Raw genomic sequence first — 23,014 nt, forward strand, 5'->3', positions numbered from 1 at the left:
CCACTCCCCCCAGTCCTGCCTCCCCCATTCCCCCCTCTCCACCCCTATCCCCCACTCTCCCTGCCAACACCCCACTATTCCCCCCACCCCAATCTTCCCTCCTCCCCACCCCCACTCTCCCCCACCCCCACTATTCCTCCTCCCAACCCCACCCTGCACTCCTCCCCAGCCCCACTCTCTCCTCCCCATCCCCACTCTCTCCTCCCCACCCCCACTCTCTCCTCTCCAAACCCTCGTCCCCCACTCTCACTGTCCCCTTCCCCCTCCCCACTTTCCCCCCACCCCCACTCTCTCCTCCCCCACCCTGCCCTCATCCCCAGTCCCACTCTCCCTCCCTCCCCCACTCTCCACCCCCACCCCCACTCTCACTCACCCCACCCCCACAACTCCCCCCTCTCTCCTCCCCCCCCCCCTCCTCCCCCACCTCACCCCCCCATCCTCCCCTCCACCCCCACTCTCTCCTCCCCCACCCCCACTCTCTCCTCCCCCACCCCCACTCTCCCGCACCCCCCCCCCTCTCTCCTCCCCCACTCTCTTTAAAATCTTTCTAACAAAAAATATACGACCAATTTAAATAAAACTTGTTTTAAACAGTCACCAGGAGAGTGGTGATTAAGGTGGAGCAAAAATTGTGGCGCTTATGGTTTACCGTTTTGGCTGCAGGTGCACATGTCCACAACCAAATTTCAAAATTTCAGAGACATATGTGTATATATATATATAAGATCTGAGTTTTAGTAATATCTATATAGGTTGGGAAATAACTGCACATGGCCCATACCTGGAACGCATTGTTGCAATCTCAAAATGAATTTATTTGGTTTTCCCTGAGGTAAATTTATCATCTCTTTTCAGCTTTTGATAAAGCTCATCAAGTTTACTTTGGGGTAATCTGAAGTCAGTCTGAAGAAAGGTCCTAACCCAAAACGTCACCTCTCCATGTTCGCCTGATCCACTGAGTTATCTCAGTACTTTGTCTCCTCTTACTTTGGGGTAGTGTCAGCTGCACAGTATCTATGCGTTAGGCGCTTGTATGAATCTTGGGTGCTGTGTAAAAGCACGTGCATGCATCCAGAAACCATACTGATTCTGCGCTATTAAAGCCAGTCTAAAGGGATTAGTAGGTGCTCCAACTACGATACAAATAATCATACTAAATTGCGTATGACTGTTCCCAGTCAGGCCCCTGGTGGGAACGGTCCACTGCAAAAATGGAAAGCAACCTTCCGGCCACAATTATTGCTGGCAGTGAAGAAAGCCAATAGAATGTTGGCCTTCATAACAAGAGGAGTTGAGTATAGGAGCAAAGAGGTCCTTCTGCAGTTGTACAGGGCCCTAGTGAGACCGCACCTGGAGTACTGTGTGCAGTTTTGGTCTCCAAATTTGAGGAAGGATATTCTTGCTATTGAGGGCGTGCAGCGTAGCTTTACTAGGTTAATTCCCGGAATGGTGGGACTGTCATATGTTGAAAGACTGGAGCGACTAGGCTTGTATACACTGGAATTTAGAAGGATGAGAGGGGATCTTATCGAAACGTATAAGATTATTAAGGGGTTGGACACGTTAGAGGCAGGAAACATGTTCCCAATTTTGGGGGAGTCCAGAACCAGGGACCACAGTTTAAGAATAAGGGGTAGGCCATTTAGAACAGAGATGAGGAAAAACTTTTTCAGTCAGAGAGTTGTGAATCTGTGGAATTCTCTGCCTCAGAGGGCAGTGGAGGCCAATTCTCTGAATACATTCAAGAGAGAGCTAGATAGAGCTCTTAAGGATAGTGGAGTCAGGTGGTATGGGGAGAAGGCAGGAACTGATTGAGAATGATCAGCCATGATCACATTGAATGGCGGTGCTGGCTCGAAGGGCCGAATGGCCTACTCCTGCACCTATTGTCTATTGTCTAAGAAACATCAAAGTGGGAGAAACATCAAAGTGATATGCAGTGTTCTAGTGTGGTTAGGATTAAGGTACACACTATTGTAGCACCACAGAAAGATCAATGCGCTATCTCCAACCACTTGGTGATGATCTGTTAAAGTAAAGAATATTTGTTTGAAGCAAGGAATTACAGATGCTGGTTAATACACAAAAGGACACAAGGTGCCCGTGTAACTCAGACCCAAAACGTCATCTATCAATGTTCTCCAGAGATGCTGCCTGACCAGCTGAGTTACTCTAGCTGCGCACTTTGTGTCCTAAAGAATATTCGGTGCTGCATTTATTGACGTCCTTTACCTTGACAGATGCATAATATTATCAAATAATATTAACTCATAAAAGATATTTTCTCTGTTCGTCATAATAGAGTCATAGAGTGATACAATGTGGAAACAGGCCCAACTTGCCCACACTGGCTAACATGTCCTGACTCCACTAGTCCCACCTGCCTGCATTTGGTCCATATCCCTCCAAATCTGTTCTATCCATATACCTGTCTGACTGTTTCTTAAATGTTGGGATAGTCCTTGCCTCAACTACCTCCTGAGGCAGCATGTTCCATACACCCACCACCCTTTGTGTGAAAAAGGTTACCCCTCGGATTCCTATTAAATCTTTTCCCCTTCACCTTGAACCTATGTCCTCTAGTCTTTCTCTGGGCAAAAGACTCTGTGCATCTGTTGGGGGAGTCCAGAACAAGGGGCCACAGTTTAAGAATAAGGGGTAGGCCATTTAGAACGGAGATAAGGAAAATCCTTTTCAGTCAGAGAGTTGTAAATCTGTGGAATTCTCTGCCTCAGAAGGCAGTGGAGGCCAATTCTCTGATTGCATTCAAGAGAGAGCTAGATAGAGCTCTTAAGGATAGCGGAGTCAGGGGGTATGGGGAGAAGGCAGGAACGGGGTACTGATTGAGAATGATCAACCATGATCACATAGAATGGCGGTGCTGGCTCGAAGGGCCGAATGGCCTCCTCCTGCACCTATTGTCTATTGTGTATTATCTACCCGATCTTTTCCTCTCACGATCTTATACACCTCAATAAGATCACCCCTCATCCTCCTGCGCTCCAAGGAATAGAATCTCAGAGTACTCAACCTCTCCCTATAGCTCAGTCCCTCTAGTTCTGGAAACATCCCCGTAAATCTCTGCACCTTTTTCCAGCTTGGCAACATCTTTCCTATAACACAGTGCCCAGAACTGAACACAACAATCTAAATGCGGCCTCACCAAAGTCTTATACAAATGTAACATGACCTCCCAACTTCTATACTCAATACTCTGACTGATGAAGGCCAATGTGCCAAAAGCCTTTTTGACCACCCGATCTACTGCGACTCCACCTTCAAGGAACCATGCACCTGCATGCATAGATCCCTCTGCTTGACAACACTACCCAAAGCCCTATCATTTACTGTGTAGGTCCTGCCCATGTTAGACTTCCTAAAATGCAACACCTCACATTTCTCTGTATTAAATTCCATCAACCATTCCTCAGCCCACCTGGCTAATCGATCAAGATACTGCTGCAATTTTTCACAACCATCTTCACTATTTGCAAAACCACCCACTTTTGTACAAATTTGCTAATCAGCCCTTGTCCGTCTAAATGCCTGTATATCCTAGCCCTCAGAATACTCTCTGGTAACTCCCCAACTAAAGATGTTAAGCTCACTGGCCTATAGTTCCCAGCATTTTCCCTGCAGCCCTTATTGAATAGAGGCACAGAACCAGGGGACACAGTCTAAGAATAAAGTGGAGGCCATTTATAACTGAGGCCAGAAGAAACGTTTTCACCCGGAGAGTTGTGAATTTGTGGAATTCTCTGCCACAGAGGGCAGTGGAAGCCAATTCACTGGATGAATTTAAAAGAGAGTTAGATAGACCTCTAGGGGCTAGTGGAATCAAGGGATATGGGGAGAAGGCCGGCACGGGTTACTGATTGTGGATGATCAGCCACGATCACAATGAATGGCGTTGCTGGCTCGATGGGCCAAATGGCCTCCTCCTGCACCTATTTTCGATGTTTCTACGTTTAACATTTACCTCCCACCAATCTTCCGGCACCTCTCCTGTATTTAAAGACGATTCATAAATTTCAACCAGCTCCCGCGATTTCCTCTTCAGTCTCCCACAATGTTCCTGGATATATCCGATCAGGCTCTGGAGATTTGTCTACCTTCATACACGATAGTACCTTCAGCACCTCTTTGAACGTAGCACTGACTACTCTCAAGACACTTCCATCGGGCGGCACGGTAGCGCAGCGGTAGAGTTGCTGCTTTACAGCGAATGCAGCGCCGGAGACACAGGTTCGATCCTGACTATGGGTGCTGTACTGTAAGGAGTTTGTACGTTCTCCCCGTGACCTGCGTGGGTTTTCTCCGAGATCTTCGGTTTCCTCCCACACTCCAAAGACGTACAGGTATGTAGGTTAATTGGCTGGGTAAATGTAAAAATTGTCCCTAGTGGGTGTAGGATAGTGTTAATGTACGGGGATCACTGGGCGGCACGGACTTGGAGGGCCGAAAAGGCCTGTTTCCGGCTGTAGATATATGATATGATATGATATGACTGCCACGGGTTCCTCTGTCCAGAACATTTTCATGTTATTTTCCTTTTAATTCTACAATTTCACATTTTGTTAAATTATCCCCTACTTGTTTATGGAGAATAGTTGTTAGGTGGAATAGGTGGAAATAAGTTCGGTGGGACATGAACAGGCAGAAACAATGGGTCTGCCGGGACAGTTGTTTGTGGATGGTAAAGATGAGGGAGTGATGACCTGAAGAAGGGTCTCGACCCGAAACGTCACCCATTTTTTCTCTCCAGAGATGCTGCCTGTCCTGCTGAGTCACTCCAGCATTTTGTATCTATCACCTATCTGCCTAGTTGTCTTCCCCCTTTGTTCAGCTTTCCCAACCCCTTCCCCCAACAAGTTTAACGTCTGTCATTTCCTCTCCATTTGGTTCCATCTATTCCACCAACCCCACTTTGTACTTTGATTCAGTCAGAGTATTGACTGAATCAAGAGGGGATTAGAAAGGGTGAGGGTAGAAAGGGAGAGGGTAGTTTTCTTCTTCCCTCTCAGTCCTAATTCAGGATCTTGACCCAAAAATCGACCCATGTCTTTACCTTTACAGATGTAAAGTTCTTTTCTCTGGAGAGAAGAAATGGGTGACGTTTCGGGTCGAGACCCTTCTTCAGGTGGATAGATGACTGTGTGGGAGGAGAATACCAGAAATTGGAAAATTCTTTGCTCATACCATGGGATTGTAAGCTACCCAAGTGGAATATGATATGTTATTCCAATTTGCGGCCGCTGAGGAGAATGGCAGAAGCCAAGGACAGACAGGTCAATGTGGGAGTGAGAAGGAGAGCTGAAAGGAAATACAAACAGAAGCTCAGGATGGCAACTGTGGACAGAGTGTAGGTGCTTTGCAAATCAGAAGCCTAGTCTACGCTTGGTTGGTTTGCTGAGTATGGAGGTTGGCCCGTTGAGTTCTTCTGGTGTTCTGGTTTTTCTTTTGGTTCCAGGTTCCAGCATCTGCATACTCTTTTTGCCATCATACTACCTAAATTTTGTACAAGACCAGGTCGCAGAAAATTGAACAGAAAAGCACAGGAATAGGCCCTTTGGCCCACAATGTGCCAAATGGTGAAGCCAAGTTAATCTGACCTCATCTGCCTGTGCATGATCCATATCCCTCAATTCCCTGCACTTCCATGTGCTATCTAAAAGCCTCTTAAACACCACTACCATGAATCTGCCTCCACCACCACCCCAGGCAATGCATTCCTGGCCCCCATTACTCTCTGTGTAACAAAAAAAAACTTGATAAATGCTCTCACATAGTATCAACAGTTAAGTACAGGTAGACACAAAATGCTGGAGTAACTCAGCGGGTCAGGCAGCATCTCTGGAGAGAAGGAATGGGTGATGTTTCGGGTCGAGACCCTTCTTCAGACTGATGTCAGGGGAGGGAGCGGGTCACCCATTCCTTCTCTCCAGAGATGCTGCCTGACCCGCTGAGTTACTCCAGCATTTTGTGTCGACCTTCAATTTGAACCAGCATCTGCAGTTATTTTCCTAAACAGATAAGTATATATCTCAACATAGGAATGATTCTATGGGGGTTATTAAATGTGAATTAAACGTGAAAGTTTTATGACTTTTTATGCCCCCTTTTCCTTAATCTATGTATGATGAATTGTCCCAAATGATGCTGGGCTATAACCTGTATGGACCTGACATCTGGTTCAGTGCCACTCCAGGTGATGTATGCACTCACCTGTACCATCTGGGACACTGGTCCATTTTCTGAAGTTCTGTTGCGTCTTTATTTTTGTATTAGGAAAGGGTGGTCTTTAAACTGCAGCTGTTCTGTTTAAATGTGTGTTAAAACATTATACATTGCCTCCTGACTTTTTCTATTAAAAGGCAGTGCCAGTTTCTTGATGTGGCTGAAGGGATAGTGCCTGAACAAACAAAATCTCCAAAGCAGACATCTGTTTGTTTGCAGTAATGTTCTTAAATTCAGCAAGGGAATTTCAGCAAGTAAATTCAGCAAGTAAATTCTTGCCATTCCCTGATGCAAAGAATTACAAGATAAAGTTGGGAGCTTATGATTTGGATTTCCATTGAAAACCTAGTTTCTCCAGCTAAAAGCTCTCGTATAGCATCAAAAGATAAGTATATATTGAAAGCAGTTGTTGCTGGATTAACCCATGGCATCAGAGATAAATTATACAGCCAATAATGTCACTTTAGAATGTTATTTCACTTTAAACTAAAATCAGCTTTGGGTCGATAATGTGGAATGGATATGATTTAGCAGCAAAGACATGCTTTTTGATTGTTTTGGAGTTATGAACAAATGGGTGTTTGGTGTTTTGTAGCTCTTGGGTCAGGCGATAACAGCGGGAAACAAAACTAATAAAGTGCAGCAGATCTGCTTTAGATCAGCTAACCTTTCTGCTGCACCCCCTTGTCAGAATCATTTCTAATCATACCTTTTGCTTTACAGATTCTGGTTTGCTGTGTATTTCAGTGTTATCAGTTTTTATTTGATTCCCTAGATTTGCAGGGAGGCGCAGAAACTAAATTTGGTGGTTTCTATGGCATCTCATTGTCTGTTCGCATTTACAACTCATAATTTTGAACGGTTGTCAATGAGATGGAGGCAAATATGTTACTTGATTCAAATACAGATATATTTTCCGCACTTTGGTGTGTAAGCACTTCAGTTCTGGTGTTACATTATGGAGGCTCTAGTTATTTTTTTAAGACAGAAGAAAATCTAAATGCACTGGTATAGGAAGAGTGTTAGAACTATACAGATATAAAGCTCTTTACTATATTGTCAGTTCATATAATGTATTGTTTATTCGTCAAACTTTGAAAATGCTGTGTAAAAATATATATATTTTAACTTTTTGGTTTAAACTCTACTTTTAATTTCCAGGATAGAAAGTTGTTAGCTGCAGCTCAACAAATGCTTCAAGATAGTAAAACAAAAATAGAAGTCATAAGGATGCAAATTCTTAAATCTACGCAGACAAATGAAACGGTATTTGAAAATACAGATGGACTAGGTAAGAGAAAGAACTACTATCTTGATTGTTGGACTGGGTTTATAAGCCAAATATATTTATGGAACGGTATTAATGTATAAACTGTTATCTTGTAAATTGTGATGTAAAGATCATCCCCAGTTCTGCCTTGACACAGTACGATTTTGAGATAAAAGTTTTCTGTTCTTCCAAAACTAATAATGAAGGCATATAAAAGGCCTTAGTCAAAAGCCCTTTATATTGATGCATTTGTAGCGTAAAAGTCTCCCTTAAAGGCAGTCGTGGCAACTGACGCCTTCTAGAAACTACATATCAACCAGAGATCAACTTTTGCATTTCTAAACTCCAGATGATGATACCAGCTTAGTTTATCCAATCTCGTAAACTAGACGCCAATCAGCCAGATATCAGTCTAGTCAACCTTCTCAAGTTTTCTAAACAAATATTTCCACGCCAATGTGTTTCCATCTACTTTTCAGCTGTTTTAGGCCTACAAGTCCCTTGTACCTAAACAAAATGTATATCATCCATTTGATCGTTTCCTTTTGCCTCTATTTTGCTTCTATTGAGATCATATTTTTAATTGAATTAATTGAATCTGGAAGTTGCAAACAAGGCCAGCATTTATTGTTTAGGAAAGAGCTGCAGATGCTGTTTATATCGAAGATAGACACAAACTGCTGTAGTAACTCAGCGGGACAGGCAGCATCTCAGGAGAGAAGGAATGGGTGACGTTTCGGGTCGAGACGTCTGAAGAAGGGTCCCGACCCGAAACATCACCCATTCCTACTCTCCGGAGATGCTGCCTGTCCCGCTGAGTTACTCCAGCAGTTTGCGTCTATCAGCATTTATTGTTGATGTTGATGAATATGAAAAAATTGAAGGAAGTTAATTTTCTGACCCTTGCGTGCTGTAAATGTTCCTAGCTGCCTATCAGCCTTGGCTTGAATGTCATCCATTTTGTACAACATATAACACAGACTGCTTCATTGCAGATAAGAAATGGAATACACTACAACCCTTGTCGTATATCGGTAAACATGTCAACTTGTGTCCTTATGGACCAAACGTCATGATGAAGTAGCTAAAGATAATACTGCCATGAAAAACTTTTCATTTGATGTTCTGAGACAGATTTTTTTATTTCATGCAATTACAATTATCTTTCTTTATCCTGGAATTTTGACTGCAGCCAGCAGAGTGTGTAATCTAGATTACCACCAGTTTACCCAGACACCCCGACGGCTAGCGTTGTAAGGTGGATGCAAGGTACAACCAGGTCTGGGGCATGTTTTCAGCATTATAGCCAAACTATGATCGGAATCCATAACCTTTGCATTGTCCTATGTTCTTGGGTGTATCTCATCACATGGTGGAGTGAGTTGAATTGGCTAAAGATTATCTGCTTTCTAATTTGGTTGTTAATGGTTCTAATTTGGTGTGGATGTAGTTGACAAGATCAGAATTGAATGTATTTGCTAGAGCTGTCTCACCCATTTAAACACTTGGCTTTCCCATTGCACTTGTTGTGCTGCACCATTGTATAGCATTGGTCTATTGATGGTCTGCTACATTTTTCATGACCTCTTACAATTGTAGCTTCACCAGGCGTCCTCTAACTTTGAGGGATAGACACAGATTGCTGGCGTAACTCAGTGGGTCAGGCAGCATCTCTGGAGAAAAAGGACGGGTGGCGTTTCGGGTCGGAACCCTACTATCTAACTTTTAGTTGTGCTTGGTGTATTTCCAGATGTAGTCTTCATTGAACTAGGGCGAGTGCCTCAGCTTGATAATGACGGAGTGGGGCGTGCGTGTGCAGTCTGTTATGCAAATAAAAAAATTCTGCAGGTGACGTACAGTGCCTTGTGGGTGCCCAGTTTTGAGTTGCTAGGACTTTTCCTTGTAAATTATTGAGGGCCAAAAACTGATCATTGGAATTCCACCAAGTCGTATCTTTCCAAGCTCATTTATTTCGAGAGGCACACAACATTGCGGATGCTGTAATCTAGAGCAAAAAAACCGATTGCTAGAGGAACTATTGAGTCAGGTAGCATCAATGTGAGAGGGGGTTTAGGGGAAAGGTTGAAACTGCATCCTCTCCTTATTTTGAGACTTATAGGAAGGAAGAGTTAAAATAGATGGTGTGGGTGTGTTAATAGACGACACTCGTAGTTGTAAGAGATTATCTAGGCTTGGGAGACATTGCCTCTAATCAGGAGAGGGTAAATAAAAGAACACTGAAAAGAAGATGCTAGTAAGAGTAATACAGACACCTAAATACTAATCACACTGTAGGAATGGGTAAACGTTAACAAATATAGGGGCTGTGCATAAATAACAATGGGAAACATAGATTGGTGAAAGGTTAGCTCTGAGAACTATTTCATAGAGTGTATTCAGAATAGTGTATATAATACATTAGTGTACAAAATCAAGAGGGGATTAGAAAGGGTGAATGCACAAGAGTCTGTTACCCTGAGTAGGGGAATCAAAAACAAGAGGAAATATGTTTAAGGTGAGAGGGACACGATTTAATGGGAACCCGAGGGGCAACGTTTTCACACAGAGGATGGAGGGTCTTTGGAACGAGTTGCCGGAGGGGGTAATTAAGGCAGATACTATCACAGAATTCAAAAGATACTTGGACAGGTACATGGATAGGAAAGTTTTAGAAGGATCTAGGCCAAACGCGGGCAAATGGGACTAGCTTAGATGGGGCATCTTGGTCGGCATGGACGAGTTGAGCTGCAAAACCTGTTTCCGTGCTGTAGCTAACAGTGCCTGATGGCAATATATCTTGAAGTTATCCAGAAAACAGACTATCTCAGATCTGGTAATGGGCTAGATTTAATCAATGACCTTGGAGCAAAGATTCTTGAATCTGCTACTCTAAAAGTTACCTGAACAGTAATGAAGGTAGCTTACTAAAATGGTGTATTCCGCTTAAAATGTAGGTCAAAAACAGCTGTTTAGTTTGGAGGCAATTACAATAGAAGGAGGACAGAGTCGACTAAATTGGACCGAGCAGAGAGATCAGCAATAAAATCTGTAAGCAACCAATGGCAAACATTTAATAAGGTAATTCCAGGAACTTGATGGAAAAAATACCTGAGTAAGGAGGGACAATTTAGAAACAGAAGAAACATAGAAAAATAGGTGCAGGAGTAGGACATTCGGCCCTTCGAGCCAGCACAGCCATTCAATATGATCATGGCTGATAATCTAAAATCAGTACCCCATTCCTGCTTTTTCCCCATCTTTCTTGATTCCTTTTGCCCTAAGAGCTAAATCTAACTCTCTCTTAAAAACATCCAGTGAATTGGCCTCCACTGCCTTCTGTGGCAGAGAATTCCACAGATTCACAACTCTGGGTGAAAATGTTTTTCCTCATCACAGTCCTAAATGGCCCACCCCTTCTTAACCTGTGACCCCTGGTTCTGGACTTCCCCAACATCGGGAACATTTTCCTGCACCTAGCCTGTCCAATCCTTTAAGAATTTAATATGTTTCTATAAGATCCCCTCTCACCTTTCTAAATTCCAGTCAATACAGGCCCAGTCAGCCCATTCTTTCATCATATGTCAGTCCCGCCATTCTGGGAATTAACTCCCTCAATAACAATAATGTCCTTCCTCAAATTAGGAGACCAAAATTGCAAACAAACTCCAGGTGCGGTCTCACCAGGGCCCTGTACAACTGCAGTAGGACCTCTTGCTCCTAAACTCAACTCCTCTCGCAATGAAGGCCAACATGCCATTAGCTGTCTTCACTGCCTGCTGTACTGGCATGCTTACTTTCAGTGACTGATGTACAAGCACACCCAGGTCTCGTTGCACCTCCCCTTTTCCAAATCTGACACCATTCAGATAATAATCTGCCTTCCTGTTCTTGCCACCAAAGTGGATAACCTCACATTCATCCACATTATTATACTGCACCTGCCATGCATCTGTTCACTCACCCAAACCTATCCAAGTCACCCTGCAGCCTCATAGCATCCTCCTCGCAGCTCACACTGCCACCCAGCTTTGTGTCATCTGCACACTTGGAGATGTTACATTTAATTCCCTCTTCTAAATCGTTAATATATATTGTAAATAACTGGGGTCCCAGCATCGAGCCTTGCAGCACCCCACTAGTCACTGTCTGCCATTCTGAAAAGGACCCGTTAATTCCTACTCTTTGCTTCCTGTCTGCCAACCAGTTCTCTATCCATGTCAATACCCTATCCCCAATACCACATGCTCTAATTTTGCCCACTAATCTCTTGTGTGGGACCTTGTCAAAGGCTTGAAAGTCCAGATACACCACATCCACTGGCTCTCCCTTATCCATTCTACTTGTTACATCCTCAAAAAATTACAGAAGATTAGTCAAGCATGATTTCCCCTTCATAAATCCATGCTGACCTTGACATCCTGTCATTGCTCTCCAAATGCGCTGCTATAACATCTTTAATAATCGACTCCAGCATCTTCCCCACTACCGATGTAGGGCTAACTGGTCTATAATTCCCCGTTTTCACTCTCCCTCCCTATCTTTAAAAGTGGAGTTACTTTGGCTACCCTCCAGTCCACAGGAACTGATCCAGTCGAGAGAACACTGGGAAATGACCACCAATGCATCCATGATTTCTAGGACCACCTTCTGAGTACTCTGGGATGCAGACTATCAGGCCCTGGGAATTTTCTGCCTTCAGCCTCAACAGTTTACCTAACACCATTTCCTGACTAATGTGGATTCCCTTCAGTTCCTCCCTCCCACAAGATCCTCGGTCCCTTCGTGTTTCTGGGAGATTGTGTTTTCCTTAGTGAAGACAGAACCAAAGTACTCGAATAACTGTTCTGCCATTTCCTTGTTTCCCATTATAAATTCACCTGCCTCTGATTGTAAGGGACCTACATTTGGCTTCACTAATCTTTTCCTTTTTACATGTCTAAAGAAGCGCTTACAGTCAGTTTTTATATTCCCCGCAAGCTTTCCTTCATGCTCCCCCCCTTAATTAACCCCTTTGTCCTCCTCTGTTGAGTTTTTGGAGTTCGAACTACTAACTTTTGGAGTTCGACCATGCGGTCTTTAAATCTTTGCCATTGCATCTCCACCGTCAACCCTTTAAGTATAATTTGCCCGTCTATCCTAGCCATTTCCCGTCTCATACCTTCCAAGTCTCCTTTCTTTAAGCTCACGACCTTAATCTCTGAATTAACTATGTCACTCCATACTAATGCAGAATTCCACCATATTATGGTCACTGTTGCCCAAGAGGCTTTGCACAACATGATCGTTAACTAATCCTTCCTCATTGCACAATACAAGTCTAGGATGGCCTGCCCTCTAGTCGGTTCCTCTAGATATTGGTTTAATAAACCATCCCGTATATTCCAGGAAATCCTCCTCCTCAGAGCTGTTACCAATTTGGTTGGCCCAATCTGTAAGTAGACTAAAGTAGATTACTGATTGAGAATGATCAGGAATGATCAGCCATGATCATATTGAATGGTGGTGCTGGCTTGAAGGGCCGAATGGCCTCCTCCTGCACCTTTTGTCTATTGTCTCAAGTCACCCATGATAACTGCTGTACCTTTGCTACACGCATCCCTAATTTCCTGCTTGATGCTATCCCCAACCTCCCTACTGCTGTTTGGTGGCCTATATACAACTCCAACAAGCGTTTTCTGCCCTTGGCTATTTTGCAGTTCTACCCATACCCATTCTACAGCATCTAAGCTAATGTCTCTCCTTGCTATTTCATTAATCTCCTCTTTAACTAGCAACACCACCCTGCCTCCTCTTCTTTCTGCCCCTCCTTCCTGAATATTGAATATTTTTGCATGTTTAGTTCCCAGCCTTGGTCACCTTGGAGCCACGTCTCCGTAATTCCCTTAACTACTAACTGCGCATTCAATTCATCCACCTTATTACGAATGCTCCTCGCATTAAGGCACAAAGCTTTCAGGTTTGTTTTTCTTATTTTCCTTCTACCTTTTGCTTCTGTCCTCCTTTTATGGCCCTCTGACTCCTTGCATTAATTCCCATCTCCCTGCCCTGTTACTTTAAACGTGTCCTTTCCTACACTCTCTTTCCGGTTAACTGCACGCATACGCTTCCACATTGATGACTCCACCCTCCCACTGTTTAGTTTAAACCTACCTGTGTAGCACTAGCAAACCTGCCTGCCAGAATGTCGACCCCCCTCTCAAGGAAAGGAAGGAAGGAAGGAATCAACCAAGGATAATCAAGGAAGCCAAGGAAGATAATAAGTTTAAAGCAAGGAGGTAAAAGTTAGCAGTAGACCAAATGACTGGTATAAATTCGGAATCTGACAAAGGCTGACAAAAAAAAGGAAAATAGTCATGAAGGCAAACAAGCAAGGAACATAAAAATTGATAATGAGTTTTTATAAATATGTAAAAGGAGAAAGAGCATCTGCCTTTTCGAGAGTTAGGCTGGGGAAATAGTTATAGGTAACAACAAAATAGAGGAGTTGGATAGATATTTTGAAGACACACACAAAGTGCTGGAGTAACTCAGCGGGTCAGGCAGCATCTCTGGAGAAAAACGACAGTTGACGTTCGAGTCGGGGCCCTTCTTCACAACGTCCATTCTTTTTCTCCAGAGATGTTGCTGACCCGCTGAGTTGCTCCAACACTGTGCCTATCTTTGGTATAAACCAGAATCTGCAGTTCTTTGTTTTGACAGAAATTTTGCATTAGTATTTACGATAGAAGACACTATAAACTGAATAATGCTAGAGAGGAATTCAATATAATCGCCATCAAGTATTAAGCAAAGCAGCAGGGCCAAAGGCCGCGTAGTCCACTCGCCCAGATGACTTCCATCACACGTCCAAAACAAAATGGCTGCCAAGATCAGGATGCAGTAGTATTCTTGCAAAAATCCTGGTGAAGTATTGAGTATTGCAAACCCTCTAACAAAGAGGGAGGGAGGCAGAAACATGGTAATTATTGGCCATTTAACGCAACATATGTTGGAAAAAAGTTGGAATCTAAGGAAGGGAGAGCACCTTCAGAAAATCGTAATCTAATCAAGCAGAATGAATGTGGCCTCATGAAGGGGAAATCTAGTCTGACAAATTTGTTATTGTGTTTTGCGAAAGACTACCCTAATAGATAGAGGGAACAAACAGATTGATTATATTTGAACTTCCAGAAGGCATTTGGTAATGTACGACACAGAAGGTTGTCACCAAATAAGAATAACCGTTATTGTCATCCAAAAAACAAGTCTTAGGGACGAGATTTGGTCACCCACAGTCCAACAATAAGAGCAATAAAAATAAGCAATTACACACACAATCACAAACCAACACGAAACAAAAAAAAAGAGACATCCATCACAATGAGTCCCTCCTCACTGTGATGGAAGGCCAGAATGTCTTTTCTCTTCCCCTGCCGTCTTCTCCCACGGTCAGACTGTTGAAGTTGCCACGTTCCAGGCCGCGCCGGACGGTGAACGGTCCGCAGCGGGCCGACCCAAGCTCCGCGATTCGGGGCGGGCGAAGACGCCGCCGCTGCCACTGCACGTTGGGGCGGTCGGGGCTCTAAATAAGAGCCTATGGGTGTAGGGGAAAAAACTGCAGATGCTGGTTTAAATCAAAGGTAGACACAAAATGCTGGAGTAACTCAGCGGGTGAAGCAGCATCTCGGGAGAGAAGGAATGAGTGACATTTCGGGTTGAGTCCCTTCTTCAGACTGATGTCGGAGGGGGGGGGGGACAAAGACAATATAGTCGGAGACAGTAAGACTAGTGGGAGAACTAGGAAGGGGGAGGGGATAGAGAGGGAAAGATAACTTCAGATAGCCCTTGCTTTCCCTCTCTATCCCCTCCCCCTTCCCAGTTCTCCCACCAGTTTTACAGTCTCCGACTATATTCTATCTTTGGCCTGCCCACTCCCCTGACATCAGTCTGAAGAAGGGTCTCGATCCGAAACGTCACCCATTCCTTCTCTCCCGAGATGCTGCCTGACCCGCTGAGTTACTCCGGCATTTTGTGTCTACCTAGAGCCTCTGGTGTTGGAAGCAATGTATACATCAGACTGAGTACCGACTAACTGACAGAAAGTAGAGTGGAGGGACAAGGGGCTCATTTTCATGTTAGCAATCTGTGGCCAGTGGGATTTCCACTAGGGTTGGTAGTGGGATCAAAACTTGTACAATATGTATTCATGACTTGGAGGAAGGAATGTACAGTAGCCAAATTTGCAGACAATACAAAAGTGTAGGAGAGAAGCTGTGAGGGGGTAAACAGTTTACACAGAGAGACTGATAGGTTGTGAGTGAATAAAATGTTGTCGGATTGTGCATAATGTGGAAAAATGTGTGTGTAATGTGGGAAAATGTAAACTCGTTCACTTTGGAAGGTAGAACAAAAGAACATTATATGGAGAAAAGCAATGGAAAATGGGGCAAAATTGGGCTGCAGAAAGTTGCGCAGTATGGGTTGGGGTTCTTGTGTGCAGAACACAGGTGCAGCAGGAGCTCGGAAAAGCTAATGTTTGGGCCGTGCTGCAAGGAGTTTTGAGTACAAAAGTAGGGAAATCTGATCAAATTGTAACAAGGCCCCAGTTTGATTACATCTAGCGTTATAACAAGACACTAGTGAGTGTAACAAGGCACTGCACTAAATTGTCACAAGGCGCCACCGAGATCACACCTGGAGTACTGCCAACAGTTTTGGTCTGTTTAAAGAAAAACTGATTTCATTGGAGGTGGTTCGGAGAGGTTCATTAAGATAATAATCCCTGATATGGGAAGGATTGTTAGGAAAGGTTAAAACGGGTTGTGTTCCTGACCACTGGTTTTCCGAAGAAAAAGAGGCGATCTTATTGAGGCATATACGATTCTTAGGGGGCTTGCCAGGGCGAATGCCAAAAGGGTGTTGCCTCAAAGGAGAGTCCACAACCAGAAGGCAGAGTCTCAGAATAAGAGGATGCCCTATTGAGCATGGTGAGGAAGAATTTCTTCAAGGCTTGTGAATCTTTTGAATTGTTGAGACAGAGTACTTGCAAAGATTTAAAGTTGAGATAGATTTTAAAATCAGGAAGGGAATCAAATATAGTGTGGAAAGACGAGGAGAGTGGAGTTGAGGAATATTTGATCTGTCATGATTCATTTGAATGGGGAGCATGTTTGAGAGGCTGAATGGCCTATCTCCTCCTAGTTCTAAAACCATCCTAGTCATGGGAAGGTACAGTACAGAAATGGACCCTTTGGTCCATCGAGTGCTAAGCGATCATCAGATTTTTAGATTTAGAGATACAGCGCGGAAACAGGCCCTTCGGCCCACCGAGTCCGCGCCGCCCAGCGATCCCCGCACATTAACACTATCCTACACACACTAGGGACAATTTTTACATTTTATCCAGTCAATTAACCTACAAACCTGTACGTCTTTGGAGTGTGGGAGGAAACCGAAGATCTCGGAGAAAACCCACGCAGGTCACGGGGAGAACGTGCAAACCCCGTACAGACGGCGCCCGTAGTCAGGATCGAACCTGAGTCATCGGCGCTGCATTCGCTGTAAGGCAGCAACTCTACCGCTGCGCCACCGTGCCGCCGGTCATACATTCATCAGTCATACATTCAAACGCCAGTCATCAGTCATACATTCAAACAAATCTTACACGTTCCCATTTTATTCTCCCTTTGTTCTTCTCAATGCTGCTCAGATTCTATCACTTACCAACATATTAGGAGGAGTTTATATTGTTCAATTCATATTCCAACCAGCACATCTTTGTGATGGAGTACAAGAAGGTATGGTGGTGGTGGTGGTGCTGTCTGGAGTGTTAGATGAAAGGCCTAACTCGGTATGAATGTCTGGCCAGCTCTTGCTTGATCAGTGGCACAGCTCTTCCACATCTGGCTCTTTCCCAGGCAGACTTTGCACTGTTGACTAGTCTGGATGTGACTGTGTCAGTTCTAGTGCCCATTGAGAAGTTGTACGGTCAACCTAATTTTTTAAGTGTTGATTATTGTAATAGTTTTGCCCCAGTAATGCAGATTGTTCAGAGTGTAGTGAAGAGTTAAATGCCTGTGCCTGTTGGGTCGGTCTTACATCGGCCAGATTATTTTGGACTGTAACAGGGCCGAACGAGAAGAAAAAAAAGAGGATTTTATACTAATCCAGGTTTGGGTTGTCGCCATCACTGCTAACTAGCTTTACATTCCACATTTATTTAATTCAATTTAAATTTCTCCAGCTGTCTGGATTTAAACTCGTGTCTCCAGCTCATTACTCCAAGCTTCTGGATTACTGGTCCAGTTTTTTTATGAACCGTTTTCAAATACAGTGAAGGAAGACACAAAATGCTGGAATAACTCAGTGGGGACAGGTAGCATCTCTGGGGAGAAGGAAGGACATCAAATACAGTCAGACTGAAATTCTCATTGAATTCAATTTGCCTGTTAGATCATTTGTTTCTCCAGACAGCAAACCTATTTCTGCCCTAATGTTCCTGGATGGTCTCCCATCCAAGCAATGGCCAGAGGTGAGCATGCTTATTTGAGTGCTGACTTATAGTGATACAAAGAAACTACTTCATGGGTTTGATACAACAGGTTACAACACTCTCTCGTCTTGCCTGTTAATGTGAAAAATTACCCAGGCATGTATGCCCTGCTCAAATAAAGCAGGACAAATCCTCTTGGGCTAACTCCTGCTCAATCAAAAGCAAAGTGATGACATTGACAGCGCTATGAAGCGACAATCACAAATAGTTGCCATTGCCAGGACCATTCAACTCTGCAGACCTCACTTGGACTAAAGCCGTATTCAATAGACAATAGGTGCGGGAGGAGGCCATTCGGCCCTTCGAGCCAGCACCGCCATTCAATGTGATCATGGCTGATCATTCTCAATCAGTACCTCGTTCCTGCCTTCTCCCCGTACCCCCTGACTCCGCTATCCTTAAGAGCTCTATCCAGCTCTCTCTTGAATGCATTTCAGAGAATTGGCCTCCACTGCCTTCTGAGGCAGAGAATTCCACAGATTCACAACTCTCTGACTGAAAAGGTTTTTCCTCATCTCAGTTCTAAATGGCCTACCCCTTATTCTTAAACTGTGGCCCCTGGTCCTGGACTCCCCCAACATTGGGAACATGTTTCCTAGACTGATGTAAGAAATGCACAGCTGCTCGTTCATCAACATTGGAACTCCCTGCAAAATACCATTGTGGAAATAACTTCATGGGAATGATCACAGAATATCAAGACAGTAGTAACCCACCACGTTTAGTTTAGTGCAGAGAAACAGTGTGGAAACAGGCCCTTCACCCCATCGAGTTCGTACTGACCAGCGAACTCCATACACTTGCACTATGCTACACACGAGGGACAATATATACAATCTTTACCAAAGCCAATTAACCTACAAACCTGTAGGTTAATTGTAGGTTAAACCTACAACCTGCAGCTCTAGATGTCAACTTATTTACATCGGCGAAACCAAACGCAGGCTCGGCGATCGCTTCGCTCAAAACCTGCGCTCAGTCCGCATTAACCAATCTTATCTCCCGGTGGCTGAGCACTTCAACTCCCCCTCCCATTCCCAGTCTGACCTTTCTGTCATGGGCCTCCTCCAGTGCCTTAGTGAGTCCCACTGGAAATTGGAAGAACAGCACCTCATATTTCGCCTGGGCAGCTTGCAGCCCAGCGGTATGAACATTGACTTCTCCAACTTTAGATAGTTCCTCTGTCCCTCCCTTCCCCTCCCCCTTCCCAGATCTCCCACTATCTTCCTGTCTCCACCTATATCCTTCCTTTGTCCCGCCCCCCTGACATCAGTCTGAAGAAGGGTCTCGGCCCGAAACGTTGCCCATTCCTTGTCTCCTGAGATGCTGCCTGACCTGCTGAGTTACTCCAGCATTTTGTGAATAAATACCTTCGATTTGTACCAGCATCTGCAGTTATTTTCTTACAAACCTGTACATCTTTGGAGTGTGGGAGGAAACTGGAGGACCTGGCGGAAACCCACGCGGTCATGGGATGAACGTACAGACTCCGTACAGACAGCACCCATCGTCAGAATCGAACCTGGGTCTCTGGCGCTGTGAGGCAGCAACTCTACACTACGTCGCCGTGCCTGTCTGTCTGTCATGTCCACTTTCCAAAAGATGAATATGAAAAAGTTTGATCCTTTGCTTCCCAGTGATAAAACAAACATAATATGAAGTTGATTGACAACCCTTCACATGAAGCATTTTAAAGTGTTTTTTGAACTTCATGATCGATAGATATCCACTTTTTTTTAAATGGCTCTTTCAAACCTAATTGTGAAGCACAAGAAAGTGGTTTGTGAGGGAAACCTAATCAAAGTTTTACTGGATTATCAGCGTTTTAGTGGGAGAAAGAATAGGCATTGTTATTGCAAAAAAATTGTGCATGCCCAACAAGATTTTTAAAAAGTTTAAAACTTGTGACATAGTTCATTTTGAGTTTATTTAATTGAAAATATTTCTGCTCGACAAAATATTCACTTAAAAAGAACATTAATCGTGACATTACTCAGCTGTTTTTGAAGACTACTCAAAATGTTGGAGTAATTCAGCGGGTCAGGCAGCATCACTGGAGGGAATTTCGGATGGGTGACATTTCGGATCGGGACCCCACCCCAGTTAGATTAAGTATCTTGTTGACAAGATTTGCAACAGCGCTATTTAAAATTTAAATGCATTTGTTGTAATCTTTCCACCCCTTCCCTGCCTTCCGTGGGTGTCTGTTATTTAGAATTGGAATCTTAGCCAGAACTGAGTCAGCATTCATTCACTGCTGCCCACAGTGCATAAGAATCCATGATCTTTTCCATTTGTTTTTGACGTTTAACGTGCAATATTTTGACTCGGACTTGCTGATTATTCAAAGGATTGTCCCAAGAGACTTATACATTTTAAGAAACACTAGTACCTGCCTAGCATTTTAGAATGTGCAGAAGTGAGCTGATTTGTGTGCACTGAAAGAAAATCATACTGCACCTCTCAAATATACAAAGCAGCACACAAACAAGTATTGAGAAATACTTTGACAATGCTGATTAACTGTTTAAACAGTAACACTGGGTTATTGAACGAGTCTCCATGCAGCAGTGGAGCTGCTGTGAACGAGAACTTATTAATAATCTGGCTAGAGGAAATAAATAAATATCGGTAACATTTTACATAATGCGTACTTCCCTGGTTAGCTCAAATATTTATTACTGAATGTTAAAATGGATTATCCGGGCGTACAGCGTTTCGTTGGGACAGAAACATCGACTCCGGTAAGAGCAAGGGGGGGGGGTTATGCATTTACGTGCACAACAGCTGGTGCACTAACATCCAAATCATAGATAGCCACTGTTCTCCTGATCTGGAGTCCCTAACAGTTAAATGCAGGCCTTTTTACCTTCCTCGCGAATTTACAGGGGTTATAGTAACAGCAGTCCACATCCCACCGAATGCTAACGCTAGCACAGCTTTAGGCTACCTGCTCGGTGCAATAAACTCACAACAGAGCACATATCCAGAAGCAGCCCACATCATAGCCGGGGACTTCAACCATGCAGACCTAAAGTCAGTTCTCCCGAAACTGGAACAACACATAAGATGTGCTACCAGGGGGAAAAACACACTAGACAAGGTTTACTCAAATATTAAGAAGGGTTTCAGGTCAGCACCACTACCACACCTGGGGCAGTCAGATCACCTGTCCATATTCCTAACTCCAGCATACACCCCACTCAGGAGGAAAGCTCCAGTCACCATAAAGACTGTTAAGACATGGCCTGAAGGAGCTTCCTCGCAGCTGCAGGATTGCTTCGAAAGGACCAACTGGGATATTTTTGAGGATCAGGACTTGGAGGAGTACACATCAACTGTACTTTGCTACATCCAAAACTGTGTTGACAATGTCACCGTCGACAAACGCATCCGGTTGTATCCCAATCAAAAACCCTGGATGACAAAGGATGTCAGGTCTCTCCTCAAGGACCGTAACACCGCCTTCAGGTCTAGTGATAGAGCTCTATACAGTGCTGCTAGAACCAACCTGAAGAGAGGCATCAAGGATGCCAAAGCGTCCTACAAGAGGAAGATTGAGGACCACTTTTCCAACAATGACCCACGGCGGGTATGGCAAGGCATCCAGCACATCACCAACTACAAGACCAGCAACCGCACGACTGCCGACGGCGACGCCTCGCTGGCAGAGGAACTTAACTGTTTCTTTGCTCGTTTCGAGGTGAAAGCTACAGTGGCAGACATAACACCCTCTCCAGCACCTGACAGCAACACCTTCACTGTGCAGGAGTATGATGTTAAGCGCGTGCTCAGAGCAGTGAATCCCAGGAAAGCTGCAGGCCCCGATGGTGTGACGGGCAGAGTGCTGAGGGAATGTGCAGACCAATTATCTGAGGTCTTCACAAAAATCTTCAACCTGTCCCTTTTAAAATCCACCATCCCTCCCTGCCTGAAGTCCGCCACAATCATCCCACTGCCGAAAAAGTCTGTCATCAGCGGTCTTAACGACTACCGTCCGGTAGCACTCACACCGGTCATCACAAAGTGCTTCGAGAGACTGGTCCTGCAGCACATCAAAGCCAGCCTGCCACCCACCTTCGACCCACATCAGTTTGCCTACAGAGCAAATAGGTCTACAGGGGATGCCATCGACACTGCTCTTCACACTGCACTGACCCACCTTGAACACCAGGGGAGCTATGTGAGGATGCTCTTCCTTGACTTCAGCTCTGCCTTTAACACGGTCATCCCGAGCAGACTGGTCACCAAACTTTCCGACCTTGGATTTTCCCAAACCATCTGCCAATGGATCAAGGACTTCCTGACCAACCGCCCCCAGACCGTCAAAATAGGCCCTCACCTCTCCTCCACCATTACACTGAGCACCGGCTCACCACAGGGCTGTGTGTTGAGCCCCATCCTTTACTCCCTCTACACTCACGACTGCGCCCCCACCCATCCCACCAACACCATCATCAAGTTCGCGGATGACACGACTGTGGTTGGACTCATCTCAGAAGGAGATGAGACAGCCTATAGGGATGAAATCCAAAGGCTGGCAGCATGGTGTTCAGTGAACAATCTGGTCCTGAACTCCTCCAAAACAAAGGAACTTATAATTGACTTTAGAAAAACCAGTGTAGATTACGACCCACTCTACATCAATGGGGTCTGTGTGGAAAGGGTACCAGCTTTCAGGTTCCTGGGTACGCACATCGCAGAGGATCTTACCTGGTCTACCAACACCATCACCACAGTAAAGAAGGCACAGCAGAGACTCCACTTCCTGAGGATCCTCAGGAAAACCAACCTGCAGGAGAAGCTCATGTTGTCCTTCTATCGCTGCTCCATCGAGAGTGTGCTGGCATACTGTATAACCACATGGTATGCCAGCTGCTCAGAAAAGGACAGGAAGGCCCTTCAGAGGGTCATCACGAAGGCCCAGAAGATCATCGGCTGCTCACTGCCCTCCCTGGAGCACCTGTTCAGCCTAC

General features: G+C 44.5%; 1 protein-coding gene across 1 annotated transcript in view; it reads left to right on the top strand.

Moving 5' to 3' along the window:
* The window catches only part of LOC144598258 (serine/threonine-protein kinase N2-like), a 125,556-nt gene that overhangs the window by 72,055 nt on the left and 30,487 nt on the right, over window positions 1-23,014 (top strand). Inside the window, exon 4 of the mRNA XM_078408181.1 lies at window positions 7,399-7,528. Within this exon, the coding sequence (XP_078264307.1) occupies window positions 7,399-7,528 (130 nt within the window). The remainder of the gene's footprint in view (window positions 1-7,398; window positions 7,529-23,014) is intronic.

Source organism: Rhinoraja longicauda, chromosome 11 (genome assembly GCF_053455715.1).
Source record: "Rhinoraja longicauda isolate Sanriku21f chromosome 11, sRhiLon1.1, whole genome shotgun sequence".
NCBI lineage: Eukaryota > Metazoa > Chordata > Chondrichthyes > Rajiformes > Arhynchobatidae > Rhinoraja > Rhinoraja longicauda.